Source organism: Copadichromis virginalis, linkage group LG23, assembly GCF_057382275.1.
Source record: "Copadichromis virginalis isolate Kocher_CV1m ecotype Utaka linkage group LG23, C_Virginalis_male_GT1.1, whole genome shotgun sequence".
Taxonomy (NCBI): Eukaryota; Metazoa; Chordata; class Actinopteri; order Cichliformes; family Cichlidae; genus Copadichromis; species Copadichromis virginalis.
In genome coordinates this window covers 34,862,298-34,885,601 of record NC_140639.1, presented here as the reverse complement: position 1 = coordinate 34,885,601, position 23,304 = coordinate 34,862,298, and the positions used below count along the sequence as shown (strand labels likewise).

The window sequence follows — 23,304 nt, the reverse complement described above, 5'->3', positions numbered from 1 at the left end:
CATTAAATACAAATGTAAATAATGTCTCTACACTGGCACAACGCTCTGCTTGCTCTGAAACTTGCACCATCTTATACCTGTTCCTTAGACAAATGTTTTTATTGCGTGACCTGCTTGTGAAGCACTACCCAGTTTCTCTCTTACGTGATGGTTTCTCTCCATTCATCCAGTTAGGAGCTTCTTCAGAGTGCGTCTCAGGGTCTGTGCTAAGCTACCACAAACAACCCACTGACCCCTGCTGTCTCTTTTCGGTTCCTCCAGGAGTTTCAGCGTGGACCGTGTGATGGAGCGAGTGATGGAACGAAACTACGACTTTGACCTCACCTACATCACCGAGAGGATCATCTCCGTCTTCTTCCCTCCGAAGCTGGAAGAGCAGAGATACCGGCTGAACCTGAAGGAGGTGGCTGCCATGCTCAAGTCCAAACACCAGGAAAAGTTTCTGGTGAGTGAAGAGAAATGCAATACACTCATCAGCTGAGTTATACCGTAAGTACAGAAGCCTTTGCAAGACATTGTTTACTCCTGGGAGCATTCAGCTAAATACATTTGAAGCATTGTTGCACAATACACTTTGGCATATAGCCACAGGAAGCGACAAAATAGAAACCCACAAATAAGCAGTCTGTTTGTTTTTTTTCTGTCACGCCCATAATAAAGTAATAGTGATGACAGCTTGTTACTGTGATGCAGTGTAGTGATGATATAAAAAAAACAAACCTTTCTGTTTTCAGCTCCTGAATCTTTCTGAAAGGCGCCACGATATCACCCGACTGAACCCAAAGGTAGGACTTCCTGTAATTCTTCATGTTAAGAATTCACTTCAGAAACGTTCATTTAATCTGCTTCTCCCGTCTCCACCCACCATCAGGTCCACGACTTTGGCTGGCCCGACCTCCACGCCCCACCGCTGGATAAGATCTGTGCCATATGCAAGGCCATGGAGAACTGGTTGAACTCTGACCCCCAGCACGTGGTGGTCTTACACTGCAAGGTCAGACTTTAGGGGCCCTCTGAGGTTTCTCAGACGGACATCACACCATTTCCCAGGCTTTAAAACAGGCACATGCAATGTTCGATGTGGAGCAGCAGCTGCTCTACTCTGAGCCCCTCCCGGATGGCCGAACTTCTCACCCTATCTCTAAGGGAGAGGCCAGCCACCCTTCGGAGGAAGCTCATTTCTGCCGCTTGTATCCGCGATCTCGTTCTTTCGGTCACTACCCACAGCTCGTGGCCATAGGTGAGGGTAGGGACGTAGATCGACCGGTAAATTGAGAGCTTCGCTTTTACACTCAGCTCCCTCTTCACCACGACGGACCGGTGCAGCGTCCGCATTACTGCAGCTGCAGCCCCAATCCGTCTGTCGATCCCTGGCTCCCTTCTCCCATCACTCGCGAACAAGACCCCGAGATACTTGAACTCCTCCACTTGGGGCAGGAACTCATCCCCGACCCGGAGTGGGCACTCCACCCTTTTCCGGCTGAGAACCATGGCCTCAGATTTGGAGGTGCTGATCCTCATTCCCGCTGCTTCACATTCGGCTGCGAACCGTTCCAGTGCGAGCTGGAGGCCCTCACCCGATGAAGCCAACAGAACCACATCATCTGCAAAAATCAGAGATGAGATTCTGAGGCCACCAAAGCGAAAGCCCTCCGCCACTTGGCCATCAGAACTTATGTATCATTACAGCATGTGGAGTAGAAGTCCAGCCCATTCATCAGACCAGCCCACCTTCTTCCATTGGAGCAATGGAAGTAGGTGGGCTGGTCTGATGAATCACATTTCTTTGACATCAGCGTGGATGCTCAGGTGTGTCACTTACCTGGTGATCACAAGGCACCAGGATGCATTATGGGAAGAAAGCAAGCTGGTGGAGGCAGTGTGATGCTTTGGGTTATGTTCCAGGAGAAACCTTGGGTCTTACCATCCATGTGCACCACATTTATAAATCAGCAGCATTTGTGAATTCTAAAATCTCAACCAGCAGCTAGTATTAGGATTCAGCAAATTAATTTAATGAATAAAAGGAAAACGTTTTCTACTGTAGCGTACCATTCTAGAAGTGTGAAGTAGTATAAAGATGAAATAGTGAAGTGAAGCATATCCAAATTATACTTAGCAGTATCGGATCCCAACACTACCAGATGCCTGAAACAAGCCTGTGAAACTGTGAGCAGCAATATTATAGAAACAAATGGCTAGCTGACCTTTGGGCATGTGACGTTACAGTCTAGTATTTCTCTTGCTTGCTTGTGCATGTTTAATCAGACATAATTGCTCCGTAAAGAACACTTTATTAGATACTGCTGTTCACACAACTTGACTAGAACCAAAATTGCAGAGTGCACCATATAATTCAATAAGCTCCTTCCACCCATGGTAAAAAAAATTAACCATGCAATTAAGATCAAACTCTGTCATCCTGACATTTAACTTCCACGCCTTTGCACATCGTTTAGAGACTCTTTTCCATCGTCCAATCAGAAGAGAGGTGGTGATTTGAACGCTTGGACCATTACTGAACAGTCACCAGCTAATGCTGGTGGTGTCTGAGCTCCCAGACCTCGTCTAGATGTTTTATTTATTGGTTTTGGTCAGGAGAATTGAAATCCTAAAACCAGACTACTTCTGTGGTCTGCCAACTTTCCAGAACATTCCAGCTACAAGCAATCCTTTGCCAGCTGCAGATCACGCCAGGGACGTGAATAAACAAGTTGTTGTCAATGAAACGTCCTCCGCTGAGAGATCTGCTGTGCAAAACAAGCTTTAATTTGTGCTCAGCGTGTGGAGGTGCAGCCTCCCTACTGGGATCTGGAAGGGTCACTTCAGGAATTCGGAGCTGGAATGTCTTTGGAATGTGTCAGGAAGTAAAGAGCAACCAGTGTGAAAAAAACACCACAGGGAGCTTTTTAATTTGAAGTCAAGCAGCCTTTTTCACATCTCGCCGTGACACTCCCATGTGTCCTGCTCTTCTGCTTTGCTCCTTTTTTTTTCCTATGAAAAATCTGTTAAAACCATCTGGTCTTATAAAGCGTGAAAATGAGCTGTCCACACCTGAGGGTGAGATCAGCACATCGTCATCATTTCTTTGTCCTCTCCCTCTTACAGGGTAACAAAGGTAAAACTGGCGTCATTATCGCAGCCTACATGCACTACAGCAAGATCTCTGCAGGGTGAGTATGTGTTTGTTAATGTCAGAGACAATCAGAGCAATCAATCAGAGTATCTGCACATTTAATGTGTTAAAGACTGTCTGGGGCAATAACCTGTTTACGTTCAGTTCCCAAAAGCAAACAAACACAGTTAAAACAGTCTAAAAGTGGTCAGTGTTGTTGTGCTCCCAGATGTTCCAATCAAGAGTGCTGTCCTGGCTTCCATTTGGGGGGAAAGAGATCATGTGCAGGGGCTGCAATGACTGATATGCTCCGCTGCATGAAACACTTGCTTTGTTTTGGTTGTTTAGTTTTACCTTTAGGATGTTGTGGCCCAGACTGGGGTGATCCAGTATTGTGATTGTGACAGATTACCACCACACGTCCCTCATGATTTGATATTATTGCAATGTTTAACATTATTGCAAGTTTTGCAGTATTGCTATTTATAACCTTTATTCAACTGTAAATTATAAAACCTAAAACATGCCATAAATCTTGCCATAAGTCGGATTCTGTCTGCTACTGGTCTGTTATCAGTCTGCAATTGAATGGGAACAAGCTGGCTATTACATGCAGTCTGTTTGTGATGATACAGGAATTAACTGTGATAAATGGTTAAAAATCACATATATCATGTTGTTTACATGGACAGAAAGCCACATGTAATTATCACATTTGTGCTCTTCATCCTTCACGTTTTCTAAGAATATAACAGAATACAACCAGCCGACAGCCGGTTAAAGTCGAGTCCCCTCGAGTTGTGCTCGTAATGTCTCTGAGCAACTGCAGTCAGTCCACGTTTGCTCGACTAACATTATCTGAGGGTTTTGGTGCCCTCTGATTCATATTATACTAAGAATATTTTAATGTATTCAATTAAATGTCAATATTTGGTATCTCTATCGATATAAAATCGCAACATAAAATATCGCAATACTTTGCCGTATCGTTCTTTGTTTGGGCTCAGGTATAATAGACTGCAGCACATGCAGTGGAGGCTTGTACCCAACAAGCAATATTATCGGAGCATCGATGCGTCAGCACTTGAAGTTTGAAGCAACTAGCAAAAACATGTTCGGCTTAAATTCAGCTACTCAAACATGCATAACCTAAAATGCTTTTAAACATATTCCAGCAGTGAGGCTGATGTGTGCAGGTTTATGTACGTGCAGGACAAAGATTTCCATTCAGACTTGGATGATAAGTCATTTGATAAATGAAGCCCTCCGGATTTTGCACAGGAACAGTGGAAACTGGTTTATCCTGTGGCCAATGCCAGCTGTATCCTCTCCATGTACTTTCTGGCATCTAGAGAGTCTGGTGCAAGTCCCATGATGGAAATTGTTGGCTAAAAGTAAGTGTGTGTGTGTGTGTGTGTGTGTGTGTGTGTGTGTGTGTGTGTGTGTGTGTGTGTGTGTTTGTATTTGTGCATTCATCTACAGGGCGGACCAGGCTCTCAGTACTCTTGCCATGAGGAAGTTCTGTGAAGATAAGGTGTCCTCGTCTCTCCAGCCGTCCCAAAACAGGTAGAGGCCACGGGATGATCTGAGTGGAAAATGAGTGGGTGTGGGGGTGGGGAGAAGTGGTGAGTGTGGGTTTCCCACGTCATACTAAAGTTATTAAATGCATCATCCTTCCATCCTCTAGGGGAAAGAAATGTATTTTAGGATTCTGGATTGGATTTATAGCTCAACAAATAATATAATGAATCAGAGCTCCATATCATTTAGCTGCCTCAGCTTCTGGCTCCCTGTCAGAGTTTTGGGCATTTAAATAGAACAACACAGCTATTGTCAATCTTGTTAGTAATAATCATGCTTTTCCTAGTATGAAAATGATTTTAAAAGGTGAAATGAAAGAAAGATGGAGCTTGTAAATTGAATAAAAAAGTGAATTTGGCTCCTTAGATGGAATATAATCCTTTCCCTTTGACATGGAATAGTAAGTACGCTTACCCCAGACACTTTAAAGGGGACCTCATTTGTTTTTCCTTATTTTCTGCCAAATATCTAATTTTACAGTATTGGATATTAATAATAATTCCATCCCCAAATACTCAAATAATCCTGTATAAAATGAATCCCTATGAGCAAAGATCTCAGGGTTCAGATTGCCCTGAATACTGGCTTCTACTGATGCGATGAGCTGACACTTTTACACGGTTATCTGCAGCATGCACAGAGCACCCGACTACCAAGCACCAGGTGCAGCTCTTCAGGAAGCTTACGTTTAGAAGAAAGTGGAATTTGAAGGCGGGTGTTTTTTAAAAATACAGGAGCTAAAAGGGGATATTTCACTGAGAGGGAGAATCCATGGGTTTCAGGAAGGTCCAACCAGCATAAGATATAGAAGTGTGAATCATTTAGAGCTACTCTACCAAAACTCTACATATATGTCCCCTTTAATAAAATGTTAATACTTCAGGAAAGAGTTTAGCATTTTCTGACTTATCTTTATGTGTATATAACATGTATTTCTGTATGCTTACAAAAAGAAACTAGAGCCAGAAGTTGTGTAGGGTGCAATCCACTTTAAACAGAGGGAACATTTCATACTTCTAATCAACAAACTGTCCATGTACATGCTGTAACTGGATTTAAGGTGGTTTTCTGATGTTGTGCTGTCTTACTTCAGAAAATGAAAAATGTATCACTCCCAGTCATTTTTACCTTCAATTATATAAACAGATTCAATTTGAGGTCAGCACAGTACCATAATAATTTTATTTTGTCTGCAAAATTCTTATTGAATTAGTTTCCTTTCATATTTGTCACCTGGTTGCCCGCTTCTTTTGGAGAACTGCTGAGTTGAGCTCTTTGCCTGCTGAGTGTGCAGCTTCACACATAGATACTTTTAAAAGAAACTCGCGTCTTACAACGATTAAAGGCCAACACAGAGCTCAAGGAAATGACAACTGATTCAGGAATATCGAATCACTTCCAGCTGTGTTGGAGACAAGAAGACAGATGGGAAATGGAAACGTGGAGTCCACACAGCCGGCGTTAGATATTCCTTGCTGCTTTCGTACCTGGCTCTCCGCTGTTGGGGGCTGTCTGACAGCAGCATGGCTCAGCGGCTGTTTTACATTTATCATTTGTCCTCAGAGGTGGTAAATGTAATTTTCCATGATAAGAACTTCTCATAATCCCTCTTTATATTCCAGGTATATATATTATTTTGGAGGCCTTCTGTCTGGGGCGATCAAGATGAACAGCAGCCCTCTCTTCCTTCATCAAGTACTCATCCCGTCGCTCCCCAACTTCCAGGGGGAAGGAGGTGTGTTTCCTGACCTTTTGGCCAAATCACTGAATAAAAATTTTATTTCTGCCTGTTCTTAACCCCAAATCTCTCTCTCATACTCAGTGTGGAATTTTGATTCTGCATTTTGAAGCTTCAGTTTTAACAGTTTGAGCATTACTGTCTATTTAGATAAAAAAAAGGCATGCGCTTGAAAAGGTGTCAACTGAGCAAACGTAGTCGAGAGGTCCAGTTCAGCAAAGCCTAACATCAAAGCCAAAACAAAATCCAACTGGATTATTATAAAGTACTAAAAGTATATTTGTTTAGCTGAAGAGATCCGAATCGTTGCTGTAGTTGTGTTCATTTTATGGTCGAAGTCAGGCATTGGGGATGGCCTCAAGTGGCCATTGGAGGAACTGCAGTTCACCCCTCAGGGTGTACCCCGCCTCAGCTGCGCTTTTCTCACTTGCTAAAATACAAGTGAGAAAAGTGTAAACAGACTTGAGGTATCTAATCTCCTGTCTGATTATCTCCAGTCCGTCCTCACTCTGCTTCCTTACGCAGATAAAATGCACATGCAGCGCCATGTTTTTCTTGGCTAGGTGCTGGGACAGTGTTATTGAATGCAGATGACATGCACGGTCACATACAGCCTCTACCCACACACGTTAATCTGATGATCGAGTCCACAAGGAGTCAGCGCATTCCTGTCTTCGTGCTGATAGTGCCTGCCATGTCTAAAATCTCTCTCTCCTCTTTCCAGGTTACTACCCTTTCTTGAAAATCTACCAGTCCATGCAGTTGGTCTACACTTCAGGCATATAGTGAGTCTATCTTTCTGTCGTGAGGCCAACTGATAGCCCGGATAAGCTGAATGTATTTGTTTGCTCTGGGATGTTTTCTTTCATGCGCTGAAGTTTCAGCATCATCACAGCGTAATTAAAGAGACGGGAGTAAAGGGATGCGTTTCTTCTCCTTTACTCCGCCTCCTATCATGTTTTCATTTTTACCTCAAGGCTTTTTCCAGGTTTAAAAGTGTTGAGAGAACATGGTCACAGATTGTGGTAGTATAAAACAAGTGTAAACAATCGATCTTTCACACTCCTTACACCCCCATGTACACCCCCATGCTTTCCGTGGATACGTAACAGGCTCGTTTGTGTACCCTTTATTGTCCACAGTGATCTTCAAGGCACTGGAGGCAGAAGACTGTGTGTGACCATTGAACCAGCACTGCTGCTAAAGGGTGACATCATGGTGAGTCATATGGGAAGGAAATGACAACCAGAAGCCCCCAGTTATGGGTGGGGGTGGGATTATGACTAAATGACTTAATTTATGTTCAACAAACATGAAACAACTGTGGTAAAATCTCTAAAATATACATTTTGGTCTGGAAAAGTTTCTTTTCCCTTTGTTAACACGGAGTCATAATTTGTTTTGTGTGCTCCGCCATTTCCAAAGTTGTAGGTGTCACTCATGTGGAACACAAATCCCTTTATTTACTGCGCCAAGCTATCATTATCCCACATGCACTTTATTCTGCAGCTCTTTTTCCTCACTCTCTGCTACCCTCTGCAGGTCAAGTGCTACCACAGGCGAGCTCAAAGTGCTGACAGAGACACCGTGTTCAGGCTGCAGTTCCACACCTGCACCATCCACGGATCCCAGCTGTGGTTTGGCAAAGGGGAGCTGGACGAAGCGTGTACTGGTGCGTCACTCTGGACCACTCTGGGAAATTCGTTGGCGGTGTTAATTTAATGATTATTAATGATTAGCATTTAAATACAGCACTCTGATTATAGTTCTAAGAAGGTTACCATAACAACTCAGAGGAACCTGTTTCAAAACCTTGATTAAGACAGCTACGTGTAGTATGTGCAGTTCAGTAAAAGTGCATGCACTCTCAAATTTAAGCTAATTAAAGCAAAATGACAATTCAGGAATTTTCATTTTAGAAAAAAGAAAATAAAAGATGTTGTTTATCTGGACTATGCAGCCTATTCTGCCACAAAACTAGCTGCACATGAAAATGAAGCTTACTTTTCTTTGCTTTGTGCTCAAAGAAAGACATTTTGCTGTAGCTGCATGCCTGTTTTTCAGTTCAGCGACTTTACAGTCCACATTATTAAAATTTAGGTGGCATATTTTAAAATTATTGATTCAAGAATGAAGATGTTAAATAGAAATCGTGACAAATGGATCCACAGATTTCTGTACAGTCAGTTCTGCTTGGCTTCACTTGACTGAATTTGATCAGGAACACATTTCTTTGGCGTTTTGTGTTTGGTAGCTTCTAAGCTTACAGGTGCCTGTGCACACTGTGTAGAGCACCGCCTGATGGGTCAAAGTTTGAGAAACTGAAGTGATAAGTAGAAAATTTGCAGGTATTATATTATATTGATAATAGCAAAAGAGCCAGTAATATGCAGTGTCAGCTGAGAGCCCAAAAATCACTGTTATCCAATATGTACATCCAGCCTTTTCGCTTGCACACAGACATTTCTGTGCATTTTGATGATGTTATGTACTGTAGATGATGACATTTACACGGATTTCAGTTTTATGTTGAGAAACGTTATTCTAAAAAAGTCCCATAGTTTGTGCTTTTCAGATTGTTGAACCACTTCGAGCTTTACTTTTGAGAAACTGCCTCTCTAAGAAGCTCTTGTTATACCCATTCATGTTACTGTCATGTTGCCAGTTAAACTAATTAGTTGCTAAGAGTTCCTCCAGGTGTGTTTTATGCTATGTTTTATAAGTTTATGAGATTTCAGCATCCCAGCTTTTTGGAATTAGCTTAGTATAAAAATAATCTCACTTTAAACATTCAGAAACAAATGATAAAGCTCCCTACATGCCCGATTTTGCTTCTGTGGATACTTTGAAATTGTCACTCTGGCACGACTTGTTAGTGGTGGTTGGATAATCACCACTTACAACTAACTGACATAATAGCAGCTCTTTGAATTGGCATTGTGGGAATATATTCACAGCGGTTTGGCTTCTTAATGTCATGGTTAAATAAATCCCACAATAGTAGTAGCTTAATCCACATTGAGGATATAATAGCAGCTCGCTGGAGGAGAGGGTAGTGAGCGTGAGCTGTGCTAATACCGTACATCGCCAAATATCCCACAGAGAGATTGAATCATATCTAATAAGTGCTTATCTGCTGCCTAAGCCCATAATGAATATGCTCATTACTTCATTTCCGCATCGTTTTTTTTTCCTGAAATGACAGAATATGTGTGGAAGCATGTTTTTAAAGCTCTGTGGCAGTCGATCCGTTACACATGAACACATGACTGTGGGTAAATACAACTCCAAACACATCTGTGAAACGCATTAGTGTGTTTGATATCCTGAAGCAGCAGTTTGTTTCCTTCAGATATACTCTACATGTCTCAAAAGCACCAGTATGCTTTCATGAATCTGGATCTCATGTGGAGATTACGCCGATATTTCAATTCAATTCAACTTTATTTATATAGCGCCAAATCACAACAAAAGTCACCTCAAGGCGCTTCATAGAGACAGAGAAAAACCCAACAATCATGTGACCCCCTATGAGCAAGCACTTTGGCGACAGTGGGAAGGAAAAACTCCCTTTTAACAGGAAGAAACCTCCGGCAGAACCAGGCTCAGGGAGGGGCGGGGCCATCTGCTGCGACCGGTTGGGGTGAGAGAAGGAAGACAGGATAAAAGACATGCTGTGGAGGAGAGACAGAGGTTAATAACAGATATGATTCAATGCAGAGAGGTCTGTTAATACATAGTGAGTGAGAAAGGTGACTGGAAAGGAAAAACTCAATGCATCATGTATATTTGTAGACTGTGGGTATATTTCTTAAGCTAGGAACAAAAATATTTATCCTGATCGCGGGGAATATCCTTTTTCCTTCTCCCCAGATGAGCGTTTCCCATCTGATGCCACAGTGGAGTTTGTCTTCTCCTCCGGACCAGAGCGGATCAAAGGTTAGTTCACAGTTTCTTCTGGGAGGGATAATAATAAATAATCAAGCCACCCACAGTCCAAAGACATACAGTTGGTGGGGTTAAGTTAACTGGTGATTCTAAATTGCCCGTAGGTGTGACTGTGAGTATGAATGGTTGTTTGTTTGTTAGCCCTGTGCTGGGATAGGCTCCTACAAAAAGGAAAAAAATGTTTTGATTATATTTTGAGGAACAGAACTACACGGTAATATATGTCTTCTCAGGCCGTGAATACCACAAGAATGATCCGGCTGTCACAGTGGACTACAACACCGCTGACCCCGTGGTTCGCTGGGATTCCTATGAAAATTTTAACCAGCGATACCAGGATAGCCTGGAAGGTAACCGATGTCTTCATAGTCGTCATGGTGGAGCGGTAGAAGTCTTTAACAGCAGCACTCATGGTGCTAGCCATTATTAAGACAGAGTTCAAGTATACTTAAGTCTACTAAAGCTCCAACAGTAGCTGATGTTTATTGTGAGATTAAAAACTAAGTTTATCTATCATTGCGTCGTAGATATTGCCCACACCAGAGGTCCTCTGGATGGTAGCCTCTACGCTCAGATAAAGAAGCGGCGAGGTCCAGGCTCTGGTTCTCTCACCTCAGCCAACGGCAGCATCGCAGGGGGAGTAGCTGCAGAAGACAGGCCCGATCACCGCATCACCCAAGGCTCTGACTCCGGCCTTTCAGCACATTCCCTCCATTTGAACCAGTCTTCTATCCATCCAGACCATCAGGAGGAGTCCAATCGTCCGCCGCCGCCCACCAGACAGGAAAGGGAGGAGCTCGAACGTCTTCTCGGCGGCATCGAGGGAAGCCGAGATGGAGAGCGAGAGACCGCCATTTTGGATGATGGAGATTCTATTCAGTCTGAGAGAACGGGCACGCTGAGGCTCAGTCGGTCTTGTTCCTGCCGGGATGGTTACCGGTCGCAGCGCTGTGCAGAGCCAGGATGCGACCGCACCCTTCTCATGCCTAATGGCTACTGCCTCGATCGGGCTCCAGGGACCAACGGCCATCACGGGGCTCCTCCTTCAGCTAGCCCCAACCCCGCTGCTCCACCATCACACATGGATCTGTGCCAACACTATAGCCCCCACTCCCACCAGTCCCTCCCACCTCCAGATCTGGTGTGGGACCGTCAGAGTGGCTCGCCACACTACCTGCACCGCTCCTGCTCAGAGGCTCCGTCATCGCGTCATACCTGTCCTTACCCATCAGCAGACCTTACCCCTCATGCTCACAACCACCCCCATCACCACCCTATGTCTGCCCCAGGTCGCCTTTGCTATCGGGAAGATGAGTACACACCCTATCACCACCCTCCTCCACCTCACAGCCACCACCATCCCCACCAGCACCAGAAACCAGCCACCAGCCCTACTTACCATGACATCATGCTAATGGATGGTCTGCCGCCCTCTGGCTGTCCCTGCAGAGACTGCAGCATGAGGAGAGAGGACTCGGTGGCCTATCACACCCTCAGGATGGAGCGTGGCGACAACTTCCATTGGGACAGAGAGGCGGAGCTTCATCAGAGGGAGGTGGGGCTTAGGAGAACGAGGGAGGAGTTACCCAGGGGGTCAGAGCTCCACTGGGAGAGGGACCCAGGGCTGAGACGAGGCAGAGAACTGTCCCTTCACTGGGAGCGAGACAGGGAGGCGGAGCTGCAGTGGGAGAGGGACAGACAGGCTGAATATTGGCACAGGAGAGCCACCGTAGCCTCCTATGGCCCACAGGGCCAAGATCTTCTAGCCTTTACCTTTGACCCCTTGCCATCAGGTCACCCAGCTTATCCAGAGGCATCGAGGTCCCACGCTCATTCCCACCTGGACATGAAGTACAGCAGCAGCAGCAGCGGTTACCAGACACCACGTCAGGTGTGCCCCTGCTCACCTTACCAACCCTCGCCATCTGAGAGCAGGGGCTACGCTTCAGGCTACCAGTCCGAGTCCACATCCCCGCTGCCTCCTGCTTCCGCTGTGATGGGCCACTGCGGCCATAGCAGCGGACCAGCAGAGCATAACCACAACCACCATCATCACCATCCAGACTCACAGCAGTCATACAGCTCTGACTCACACACTGGTGAGTCACATTAAAAAAAAAAACACTCAGTAATGTAGGAATAATGAGGAACAGCATGCACTGAAAATTTGGTTTTAACTTGATACATGCCTTAAGCACAGACTGGGTTTTTACAGGGAACTTGCATAAGAATCAGCTGGGAACATATTAACTAAGTAACAGCTGATGCTGTTTACTGAGGTCATTTTTAGTAAAAATGCTTCATTGTTTCCATCCTCTGTCAGATGGCCTCCGTAGTTCTGGTGAAAGCGTGGGCTGGAGGGATCACATTACCCATGGTTCTTTTAAGAGGGTGCACAGAAACGGCCATGCCGCGTGTTCCACACCATCCGACATGTCTGGATCGCCCACTCCCGTTCACACCAGCAGTCCTCTACGCACACAGGAAAGGTATTCCACTGCTACCCAACCTTGGTAGTGTCGGATGAGCTGTTTCTCACAACCGTAGTGGAAATAAATATGTAGCTATGACAGTGAATCATAAATAATGTTAGTCTAATTAGAACACCATAGTCAAAAGCTTATTTCTTTCTATTGGAATTTATATTTGGTGGCATGGCTCATGGGGAAAGTATGATGAAGACACAGCACAGAACAGAGCGGTCAGACGCCATGAAGGAGCGGGGGTGCCAGCTAACATGCAGCTTGTTTTTGGGATCACTCGCTAATATCCTGGTGATGTGATGTTCACATATGGGGACACCAGGTCCTAGGTGGTTAAATGTGGGGTAAAAATAACAGTAAACGTGACAGTCAACACACAAAGGTTCAGATAGTTCTCATAGTGGATGTTTGAGGTTTACTTTGTCATGCTCCAAAAAGAAAAAACACATTTCAGTGTCCTACATACTGAACTGGATGGAAACAAAGTAATCACCCTGACGCCCTAGTATCAATTTATTACCAATACCAGTGTATCGATCTGCCCAACTCTAATTTACAGACTGTTGTTGAAAGAAAAGGGGATTTTCTTCTGTTCAAGCATTTCACGCAGGGTGCCCATGTTGGGGGCTTTGGGTTTGTATTTGTTCTTGATTAATTTACATATACAGTATATCGCTCAGGTGTTTTTAATATATGAGAGTTCACTCTGATATTACAGTGAAGAAATTGCTAGTCTTTAATAATAATAATACTCACATGTGTCCATTTTAGCCCCAGTCCAGGAAGGAGAGAGTATGATATTCGAACCACAGACATCATCAGTGACTACGAGGCTCCCCAGACTCACGAGGCCCACTGTCACACTAACGTCATCCAGGAATCACCAGACAGGCAAAGAAGCAGCACAGAGCGCCTGGAGCCACACACCAAAGAAGCACAGTCACACACAGCCTCACCGAAACAAACAGAATCCACCAATCAGTGCCCTGCACCAACAAACCTGTCGCCAGCTGCTCCTCAACAGCAGCACTGTAGCTCAGATATGTCCTCAGCTCGTGATTCTGTGACACCAACCACCACAAACCAAGCACACTGCCAGACACCTTCTTCCCCTGTCCATACCTCGCCTATATCAGATGCACACCCTCATCCCACTGGCCCACTGCAGACCTTTTCTCCTGCAGGAGCTGGTGGTCCACCATCTGAAATGTCACAGCCTCAGAGCCACACCCAAGCTACCAGCTCTGTGGGACCATCTGTAGCACTGGTTAATGGATCCTCTCCGACCAGGGAGTCTCACGCAGAGGTTCCTAAACACACCAGCACCACCAACCCAACATCTTCTCCTGCACCATCATCCCCACAGCCTGGGCCCAGCAGCATGGACGGCTCCCCTGTGTCTGATGCACCAGTTCCCGGATTCGCCACCTTGGGTAGAAGGTTGATGCTGAGTGGGTCCGACCCCCACAACCACCTAAACCACACGCACGGGCCCCCACATCACAACTACCAAGCCAGCACGGAGCACAGTGCAGCTGTGGACACCAACAAGAGGCCCTGCTACTCTCCTCACACCCCACAATCCTATTCGAGCTACACCACAATCTCCATCCCTCTTCCTCACCCTCAACCCCCCTTGCCAGAGAAGCGGCATTTGCCCGGACATTCGGGTTCACCTAGCAATGGGGTAAAGCCAGCTGTGGGTCACGTGCCTGCCTCCACTGCTCCTCAGCATCAGCACCACGTCACGTTTTCTCCCACGGTGGGGGAAATTGCACCCCCTGCTGACCAAAATGACCAAGTAGAGGCAGAAACTGCAAACAGGGTCAGTGTGAAGTTTGTCCAGGATAGTTCCAAGTTTTGGTATAAGCCCAGCATCTCTAGAGAGCAAGGTAAGCTCTTTAGTTCATACTTGTTTCTTTTTCTTCAAAAGCCTACATAAGTAAATTTCCTAAATTATCACTGTGCTTGGGCACAGCAATCGCAGCACTGAAGGAGAGGGAGCCTGGCACTTTCCTAATCAGGGATAGTAACTCGTTCCAGGGAGCCTATGGGCTGGCTCTGAAGGTGGTTACACCTCCTCCCAATGTCAGCAACCACAGCAACAAAGGTGAAAAATGATTGCCTCCATCACATAGATGTCTCATTTTGACAGATTTGTCCCTCTGCTCTGTTTTTGTTCCTTTATAACTTTTTATGAATCTGGTTTTACAGTGAGCGACCCTCTGGAGCAGCTGGTGAGACATTTTCTGATTGAAACTAGTCCTCGAGGAGTGAAGATTAAAGGCTGTCAGAACGAGCCCTACTTTGGTACGTTTCATTCCATCTATTTCCAGTTAGAAATGGGCATTCCTGTGCACCTTGCTGTCTCAGATCTATTAATGATTTCCTCTGTTTTTTCACAGGGAGTCTGTCTGCACTCGTTTACCAGCACTCCATCACACCCATCTCTTTGCCCTGTGCTCTTAAAATCCTTGAGAAGGGTAATGGAATATTTGAAGGCCACACAGGCCTTCAAATAAATAAATCATGTGTTTCAAGGTATTTTGTAATCTATCAGATATAATTCATGGTTTATCTGTCTGTTGTCAGATCTCATAGGAGAGGTGCAGGAGGTTCAACCAGTCAGTAACATCAGCACAGCTGCTGACCTGCTGAAGCAGGGAGCCGGTAAGTTCTCTCTTTCTCTATTCCTGAAACACACTGTGTTATGTATTCATGTATGAACAGTTAAGTGCAAAGGAAGACTCTTAAAGTTTAAATCTTATTTTTTAGATTACAAAATAAGTACCAAATTGGTACTTTTTTTCTTTCCTATAACGTCACATTTTTTAGTTTTCAGTTTCTAAAACCTTTGCACAGGTCAAATAATAGGAAACTGATGCAATACTGGACATAAAGCCTGGCTGAGAAATGATGTAACATGCAAGGAATAGATGCACCAGAGAAAATGCAAGCACTTCTGTCCGGTTTAAAAAAAGAGGAAGCCAAAGAGGAAGTGCCAAACAGTCGACCAGTAACTAACGGCTGTCGAAGAAAATTCGCCTTGATCATTGTTCCTCAATAAGAATGCTCTGCATGCTGCCGAATCATCATATTACTCAAACTGTACACAAGCTATTCAAGCCCACAGAAACTACTTCTCATCTCGCCTCCATGACACAGTGTGCAGTATTCCAGAATTTATTCTCCAGTAATATTTCCAACATCCATTTTCAGCTGAATTCTTCTCGAACCCACTGTAACATCTCAACTCCAGCCCTGCTTAGTTAATAACAGCCTCTGAGCTGAGTACTGAAACAGCTCTTAAACGACCTCCTCATATCTGATGCTGGCCTTCTCAGCATCCTCCTTTACCTCAGAGATGCTTTTGACACCACATCGTGTCGTCTTCTGTTAGAACGACTGGCTAACACTGGATTTAGTGACGCAGCCCTTCAGTGGTTTACAGTTTGTTCAAGGCTAGACTGTTCACTCTCCATCAGCCTGAGTCACACAGGGATCAGTGCTGGGACCCCTGCTATTTATAACTCATCCTCTCAGAAATATCTTACATCACTTTGGTTTACAGTTTCATTTTTATGCAGATGACACACAACTGTATTGGTCTATAAAACCCAGAACTTGTTTTCCCCTTACTATCCTCACCTCCTGCCTGCAGGGCATCACCACTAGGATGATGGTTCAAATTCAGTGGCAATAAAAGTGACATTACCACCCATTTTCATCCAGCGTTGGGTCCCCATTCCTCAATGGATCCAAAAGAAGATTTTGCTTCTCGTTTTCAAATGTCTCAGTGACTTGGCACTGCCATACCTTTCAGACCTCCTTCATCCTTACACTCCTTCTGCTCAGCTTCAGCTGCTCTTCTCACTGCTCCTCGCTTCAGATTTAAGACCACGGGTGTCAGAGCCTTTAACTGTGCTGCGCCTCATCTTTGGAACCGATTCACAACAAAACCTTCGTTTTCTCATTAGCATATTGGCTATAATCATGTATGTTTTACAATCATATTATTCCTGGATTTAATTGCTGTTCCTTGAATGGACACTTGAGTGTGCTTCCAAAAGTCTGCCATGTTAAAATGCCCGACTTTACTCCAGAAACGAGCAGGCGGTGATGGCTGTGAAGCTAAGGGACAGGTTTCAAAATGCATTTCCATAAACCAGTGATGTCACGATGTCTTCTATACGTCCATTGTTCGTATACAGTCTGTGGTCAACACGCTGACCTCTCTGTCCTTCTTCCCTCAGCCTGTAACGTCCTCTATCTGAACTCTGTGGAAACAGAGTCCCTGACGGGCCCCCAGGCCATTGCCAAGGCAACAGATGCCACATTGGGTCGTAGCCCGCGTCCTGCTGCCACAGTCGTCCAGTTCAAAGTGACATCACAGGGTATCACGCTGACCGACAACCAGCGCAGGTAAGAGATTCCCCCCTGGATTCTTATTTTTAGAAAACTATTTACATTAATTTTGGCACTTCTTTACACGTCTGTCTTCTTCCAGAGTTTTCTTCAGGAGACATTACGCAGTGAACAGTGTGACCTTCAGCAGCATCGATCCAAAGGACAGGAGGTGGGAAACTCAGAAGAAAAAGACATCTTTGTGTCTTGTAGCCTTAGTTAGTACTGTCGCTAATGAACAGATCACTGCATCATGATCATTCATTGCATTCGTTGCCTTGAGTCCTCGCGTGAGTCTGTACCCGTGTGGGGCTAATGAATGTGCGTGAGCGTCCACGAGAGACGCGAGCATGCGGACTGCGGCCGAGGCTGCGGATGCATCAGCTTGTTTGGCAGCTCTGCCTGTGTGAATGTGCACGCCTGAGTCTTCTGTCTCTCTCTCTTTGTCTGTCTCTTGGATTTAGGTGGACTAACTCAGACAACACAACTGTTAAGTAAGTGCTCTGTTTGTGTTTTAAAGGCTGACAGGAAGTATAGACGTGTGTATGCCGCTGCATGGCATCAAACTGTGTGTGCATCTTGGCAAAATTTATCCTGCAAACCTTTGATGATTTAATTAGTAAATTATAAGTCCTACATGATCACGCCATACGTTACACTAATTGTTTCATGGTGGTTTTACGCAGTAGGCTGTCACAGACTGGACAAACTCAAGAGTCTTTGTGTGATTGCCTTTGCTTCTCTTTTTGTTGTCTCTTCCTTTTTTCACATCCTCTCTTTTTTTCTCCACCCTTCCCATCTCAGGGTGTTTGGTTTTGTCGCTAAGAAGCCCGGCAGCACGGCAGAGAACGTCTGCCACTTATTTGCTGAGTTGGACCCCGACCAACCTGCTTCTGCCATCGTCAACTTCATCAACAAGGTCATGCTGTCTCAGCGCCGATAGAGGGAGACAAAGAGAGGAAAACACTCTGAGAAAGAGGCATGGGCAACATATACAGTCACCCTGCCAAGGCCGTTACTGTTCATTTATGACTAGGGATGGGTATTGATAAGATTTTCACGACTCCGATTCCATTTTCGATTCTGTTTAACGATTCGATTCTTTATCAATTCTCTTATCGATTCTTTTTAAAAAAGGAGAACACTAAGGTCGATTAGCTTAGAACTTTGTTTTATATCTTCTCTTTGAACAAGGTAGAAATTTAGGAGTAACGTGGCCTTACAAACCCAACAGTGAGATCTTAAGAGATCCACAGCCTACAGCTCTTCAATGGGGTGTCACAGGGTCCCCAGGAAAAAAAATGTAAATGTAAAATAATAAAATAAATATTCTTCTGTAGCAATAACAAAGTGTAACATAAATTATTCTGTAGCAATTACACAAGAATATCCAGTAATGTCCCTGCCTACAATTAAACACATTCACTTACCGAAAATCGGGGCATCTGCTGTGGCAAATGGGTTCAAGCCTTTTACCACAAACTTAGACGAATGTCACCGAGCAGTGACTATCCTGGCCTGAAAGGAGACGCTACCGGTAGACTGCAGCGAGAACTGCCAGCATCTGAGCCAGACTCTGTCTGTCTGTCTCATCATGGTCACTAAACGCACAGTAATGGCAGGTTTTGTAATAAGGCAGATCGCGCTAACATAATATGCACCGTTAGTTGATTATTTACCTGCCGCATTAACGGGAGAGGACGTGCAAACGTTACCCCTGCTGCTGGGTTGAGATTCACGAGTCCGGAGTGGAATTAAAAACACGACATTCATTTAAGGTCATCGCGTGTTTTGTGAGCAAATGCTTTTGCATATTCGTAGTGTTTCCTCCCTTAAATGAAATATCTACTTTGCAAGTATTGCAAGTTGCCCTGTTGTCATCCGTTCTCGTAAAGTATAATCAAACTTTTGAGCGTTTGAGCCGCCGTGTTTCCTGCCAGCTAAATGACGCTCCGCAACGTGGTGACGTCCTTCGGGACGACTGGAATCGATAAAGGAATCGTTTGCAAAAATGGTAAACGATTCCAAGGAATTGAAACAGTGGGAACCGGTTCTCAACAAGAACCGGGTTACGATACCCATCCCTATTTATGACTCTGTGCCTTTGTGATGAGGAATGTTGTTGAGTGTTTAAAGCCAACTTAAAATCAGTGTGAGATCCCTTCTGGTTGTTTATTTGTTTCTTTTACAAGCCATGATGTACAGTGTCACAACTCCAAGTTTGAGGAGGCTTCAGAGGAAATGGCTTTCCAACAAAGCAAACAAGCATCTACCAAGGGCTGCTATCACGAAGCAAGCTACCTTTAGGTTTGCACTATCACAAAGTCGGCTCACTTTTACCTGTCTTAGGTTTTTTGTAGCTACAAGTGGCCTATTTGACCTACACAGAAGCAGCCGAAACAGGGCTCCAGAGGCCCTGGGTCACATTTGTCTTTTGTATCCCATATATGGACCTTGAGGTGAGAGGACTAGTGTTGTGAAGCCTCATTTAGACAATACTTGGATAAGAGGACAGAGGATACTCCACGTCCATAGGCTTATTACTTCTCAGTCATAAGACTGAGCCCAGAAAAGTATGCCCTGCTTTATCACCTGTTTCACTCTAAATAGTACCGTAATTTACAAAATGAAAATTATTGCAGGAGAGCTAAAATTTCCAACTGATATCACAAACCTGTAAGGGAATTTCAATTCTGTACCAAATCACAACAGCAGTCACCTCAAGGCGCGTTATATGGTAAAGAGCCTACAATAATTCAGAGGAAACCCAACAATCAAACCAACCCTGTGAGGCAGCAACTTGGCAACAGTGGGAAGGAAAAATTCACTTTTAACAGGAAGAAACCTCCGGCAGAACCAGGTTCAGAGAGGGGCAGCCGTCTGCTGCGACCAGTTGGGGGTGATAGGACAAAAGAAACTCTGTTGAACGTTCACTGAGCTCTTGAATCAAGGCAGAGGAAGGGTCGGTTTCTCTAAGAGTTGTATATTTGAATCTGATGTTCGCCCCCTACTGGCCATGAGAGAGAATACAAGTTTAAAGTCCATCTGGATTGTCCAAGTCCTCTTTTTTTTAATACAATCTATGGTACCTCGGTTTCATTAAGGAGCATTAATAGGTTCTCAAGGCTTTCATAAGAGCATCTTATTCCATTGTACTAATCAAATTATTTGTTTTATGTTAGGGGAGGTCTCACTGTTTCCTTTATGTTGCCATGAAGTCCTCCATGGTTGAATACCATCTAAAGACTTTTTTTTGCCATTTAGCCTTGATAATTGCAGAAATACACATGGATACAAACCATTTTATAACTGGCTTGTAATTGGCCTCTCCTTTCCTGCTCTATGATGAATAGACGGGAAACCAGATTTAGCTGAGCTGGCTGATAATGAGCTTCATGACTGTGGGTATCCAGGCTCACTGAACCCTGTCAGAATGTCTTTGTTGGTCCAGGCCCGTTTTAATGGTTAAGCAGAGCTTTTATGACCTCAGTCCTGCCAGTTTCCAGTAAACCAGTGACAGCGCTGAAGTGCTGCAAACGGCTTTGTGGTAGCAGTTACAAAGACGATGCGTGCTTGCACCAGTATAGGCTGTAAAAGCTTAAGGAAGGTCACCATTCAAATATAATGATTTCCTTTAAAAATGACTGGTGTTCATATTTTGTACTGATACAAAAGCATGTATTTTTTTCTTTGTTAAACCATGACCAAAGCCCTGATGATGTAATTTACTCTCTGTATCTTTGAGATGTTCAGGTGTTCACATGTATGTACAGCACATTTACAGTCACGCCTGCCTTCAGTAGCTCGTTTATCAGTGTAATCAGAAATTGACAATCGTGGGTTTTTGTTTTTCGTTTTGTTTTCCACTCATACACTTCTAGTAAAGCAGACAGAGGAATAACTAATGAAAGGAAAAAGGAATGTGAGGTTTTTTACCTTTTAACAAGTGTATGTGTTAGGGAGAGGCGTGTGTGTGTGCGTTGAGAGTGTTCAGGTAAATATGCGGGCAGGTATTGTTACGTCCACTGTTAAAGACTTGTATGTGAAAAGGGGAAAAAGCTAGTTGTGGGAGGACGTATAGGATATAAGCACACCATTGCCGTGAAATGCTTGCTGGGTTTTTTACTTTTAGGTTTTTTTGGGGGGGGGGGTTGTCCCCCACCCCTCCAACTGCTTCATGTCATGACCAAAGGCAGTATAAAAGTTATTCACACAAATATGTAACAAAGAGAAGACACACACACATAAGACAGTGACCTAAAGAAAGATGTACTTAACCAAAGATGAAGCACTCCTGTATTAATAAGCTTTTTATCAGTTATATTTTTGTACTTATTGCTTCTTTTATTTTTACTATGCATTTATTTAGTGTGTTGCCTTGTTTGGTAGAGGAAAAAAACACTACTTGTATTACAGCGATAATATATTGTGGTCTGTTGATCTATTATGTAGTAATATATTTTCACATGCAGCTATAGGACAGTGTATAAGATATAAAACAGAAACATGTTTGTCTGGAAAGGTTATTACGCTCTTTTTATATGGAAGAAGATGAAGAATAGAATTAAACTGAAGTGATGTGGTACCCGAACTCTCCTTGTGTCACTCGTTATTTCAGTCATGACTGCTGTACTCAAGATTATTCCCATGAGCAGATGTAATATGATATTGGCCCAACATTTCCAGGATTTCAGGGGCCCAATCACGTTGGACACCCAGTGTTGATCTGTGGGACCAACAGGCAGCGCTTAGATCTGGGCTTCAACACTTCTGGGAAGGCTTTCCACAACATTTAGGAATTTCTGACCATTCTTCCAGAAGTCCATTTGTGAGTCAGACACTGTTGATGTGGTTTGCAGTTTCCACTCTAATTCATCCCAAAGGGATTCACTCAGGTTGAGGTCAGGACTCTGTGCAGGCCAGTCACGTTCCTCCACACCAACTCACTCATCTGTGGTTTTTTTGGGGGGTTTTTTTGTGCTTACTGCACTGCACTGGTGTGCAGTCATGTTGGAACAGGCAGGGGACTCCCCAAACTGTTCCCATGTGGCATTGTCCAAAATGTCTTGGTATGCTGACCAATAAGAGTTCCTTTCACTGGAATAAGGGGCTCAAGCGCAGCTCCTAAAATACAACACCAGACTTTACACCCGGCACGGTGCAGTCAGACCAGTACTGTTCCCCTGGCAACCAAACCCAGACCAGTCCATCAGATTGCCAGACGGAGAAGTGTGAGTCATCTCTTCAGAGAAAACAATTCCACTGTTCTGGAGTCCAGTGGCGGAGTGCTTTACATCACTGCATCCGACGCTTTGCCTTGCTGCTTGGCCATGGAAACCCACTCCATGAAGCTATCTGTACACTATTCCTGAGCTATTCTGAAGGCCACATGAAATTTGGAGGTCTGTAGTGATTGAGTCTGCAGAAAGCAGGTGGCCCCTGCCCAGTATGTGCCTCAGCATCAGCTGACCCTGCTGTCATTTTACGTGGCCTACCACTTTGTGCCTGAGGTGCTGTTGTTCCCAGTTGCCTCCACTTTATTATAATACCACTAACAGCTGACTGTAGAATATTTAGTAGTGAGTAAATTTCATAATTGGACTTGTTGCACAGGTGGCATCCCATCACGGTACCACGCTGGAATTCACTGAGCTCCTGAGAGAGACCCATTCCTGCACAAGTGTTTGCAGAAGCAGTCTGCATGCTTGCTGCTTGATTTTATATACCTTTGCCCAAGAAAGTGACCGGAACACCTGAATTCAATGATTTGGATGGTTGAGTGAATACGTTGGGCAATGTAGCTCATACGTGGTGTACTCTGTCCACTGTAAGTGGTGGGCAAGAACAAAACAATTATTGGTATTCATTATTCATTTTATTAATTCACAAATCCCTTTAATGTCTTTTCTTTTTTTTTGATAACTTAAACCAAAAGGTTAATTGGTGCAATAAAAAAAAAAACCAAAAAAAAAAAACCCCACAAACAAAATAGGTAAAAATGTTTCAGAAATTTACAGCATTTGTCCCTTTAAAGT

General features: G+C 44.3%; 1 protein-coding gene across 5 annotated transcripts in view; it reads left to right on the top strand.

Moving 5' to 3' along the window:
* tns2a (tensin 2a) overlaps positions 1-21,860 on the top strand; it is a 63,489-nt gene extending 41,629 nt beyond the window's left edge. For 4 of the 5 annotated variants that reach the window (XM_085448714.1, XM_085448712.1, XM_085448715.1 and 1 more), the window contains 22 exons: positions 262-445; positions 735-785; positions 872-994; positions 3,109-3,173; positions 4,598-4,681; positions 6,319-6,431; positions 7,159-7,219; positions 7,577-7,652; positions 7,977-8,106; positions 10,308-10,373; positions 10,616-10,732; positions 10,910-12,481; positions 12,706-12,871; positions 13,637-14,757; positions 14,844-14,975; positions 15,080-15,175; positions 15,271-15,348; positions 15,458-15,535; positions 17,119-17,287; positions 17,373-17,441; positions 17,734-17,763; positions 18,074-21,860. In XM_085448714.1, coding sequence (XP_085304840.1) covers positions 262-445; positions 735-785; positions 872-994; positions 3,109-3,173; positions 4,598-4,681; positions 6,319-6,431; positions 7,159-7,219; positions 7,577-7,652; positions 7,977-8,106; positions 10,308-10,373; positions 10,616-10,732; positions 10,910-12,481; positions 12,706-12,871; positions 13,637-14,757; positions 14,844-14,975; positions 15,080-15,175; positions 15,271-15,348; positions 15,458-15,535; positions 17,119-17,287; positions 17,373-17,441; positions 17,734-17,763; positions 18,074-18,212 — 4,720 coding nt within the window. In that variant the 3' untranslated portion in view covers positions 18,213-21,860. The remainder of the gene's footprint in view (positions 1-261; positions 446-734; positions 786-871; positions 995-3,108; positions 3,174-4,597; positions 4,682-6,318; positions 6,432-7,158; positions 7,220-7,576; positions 7,653-7,976; positions 8,107-10,307; positions 10,374-10,615; positions 10,733-10,909; positions 12,482-12,705; positions 12,872-13,636; positions 14,758-14,843; positions 14,976-15,079; positions 15,176-15,270; positions 15,349-15,457; positions 15,536-17,118; positions 17,288-17,372; positions 17,442-17,733; positions 17,764-18,073) is intronic. The other variant, XM_085448713.1, reaches the window with a different exon arrangement.
* Positions 21,861-23,304: the final 1,444 nt, after the last annotated feature.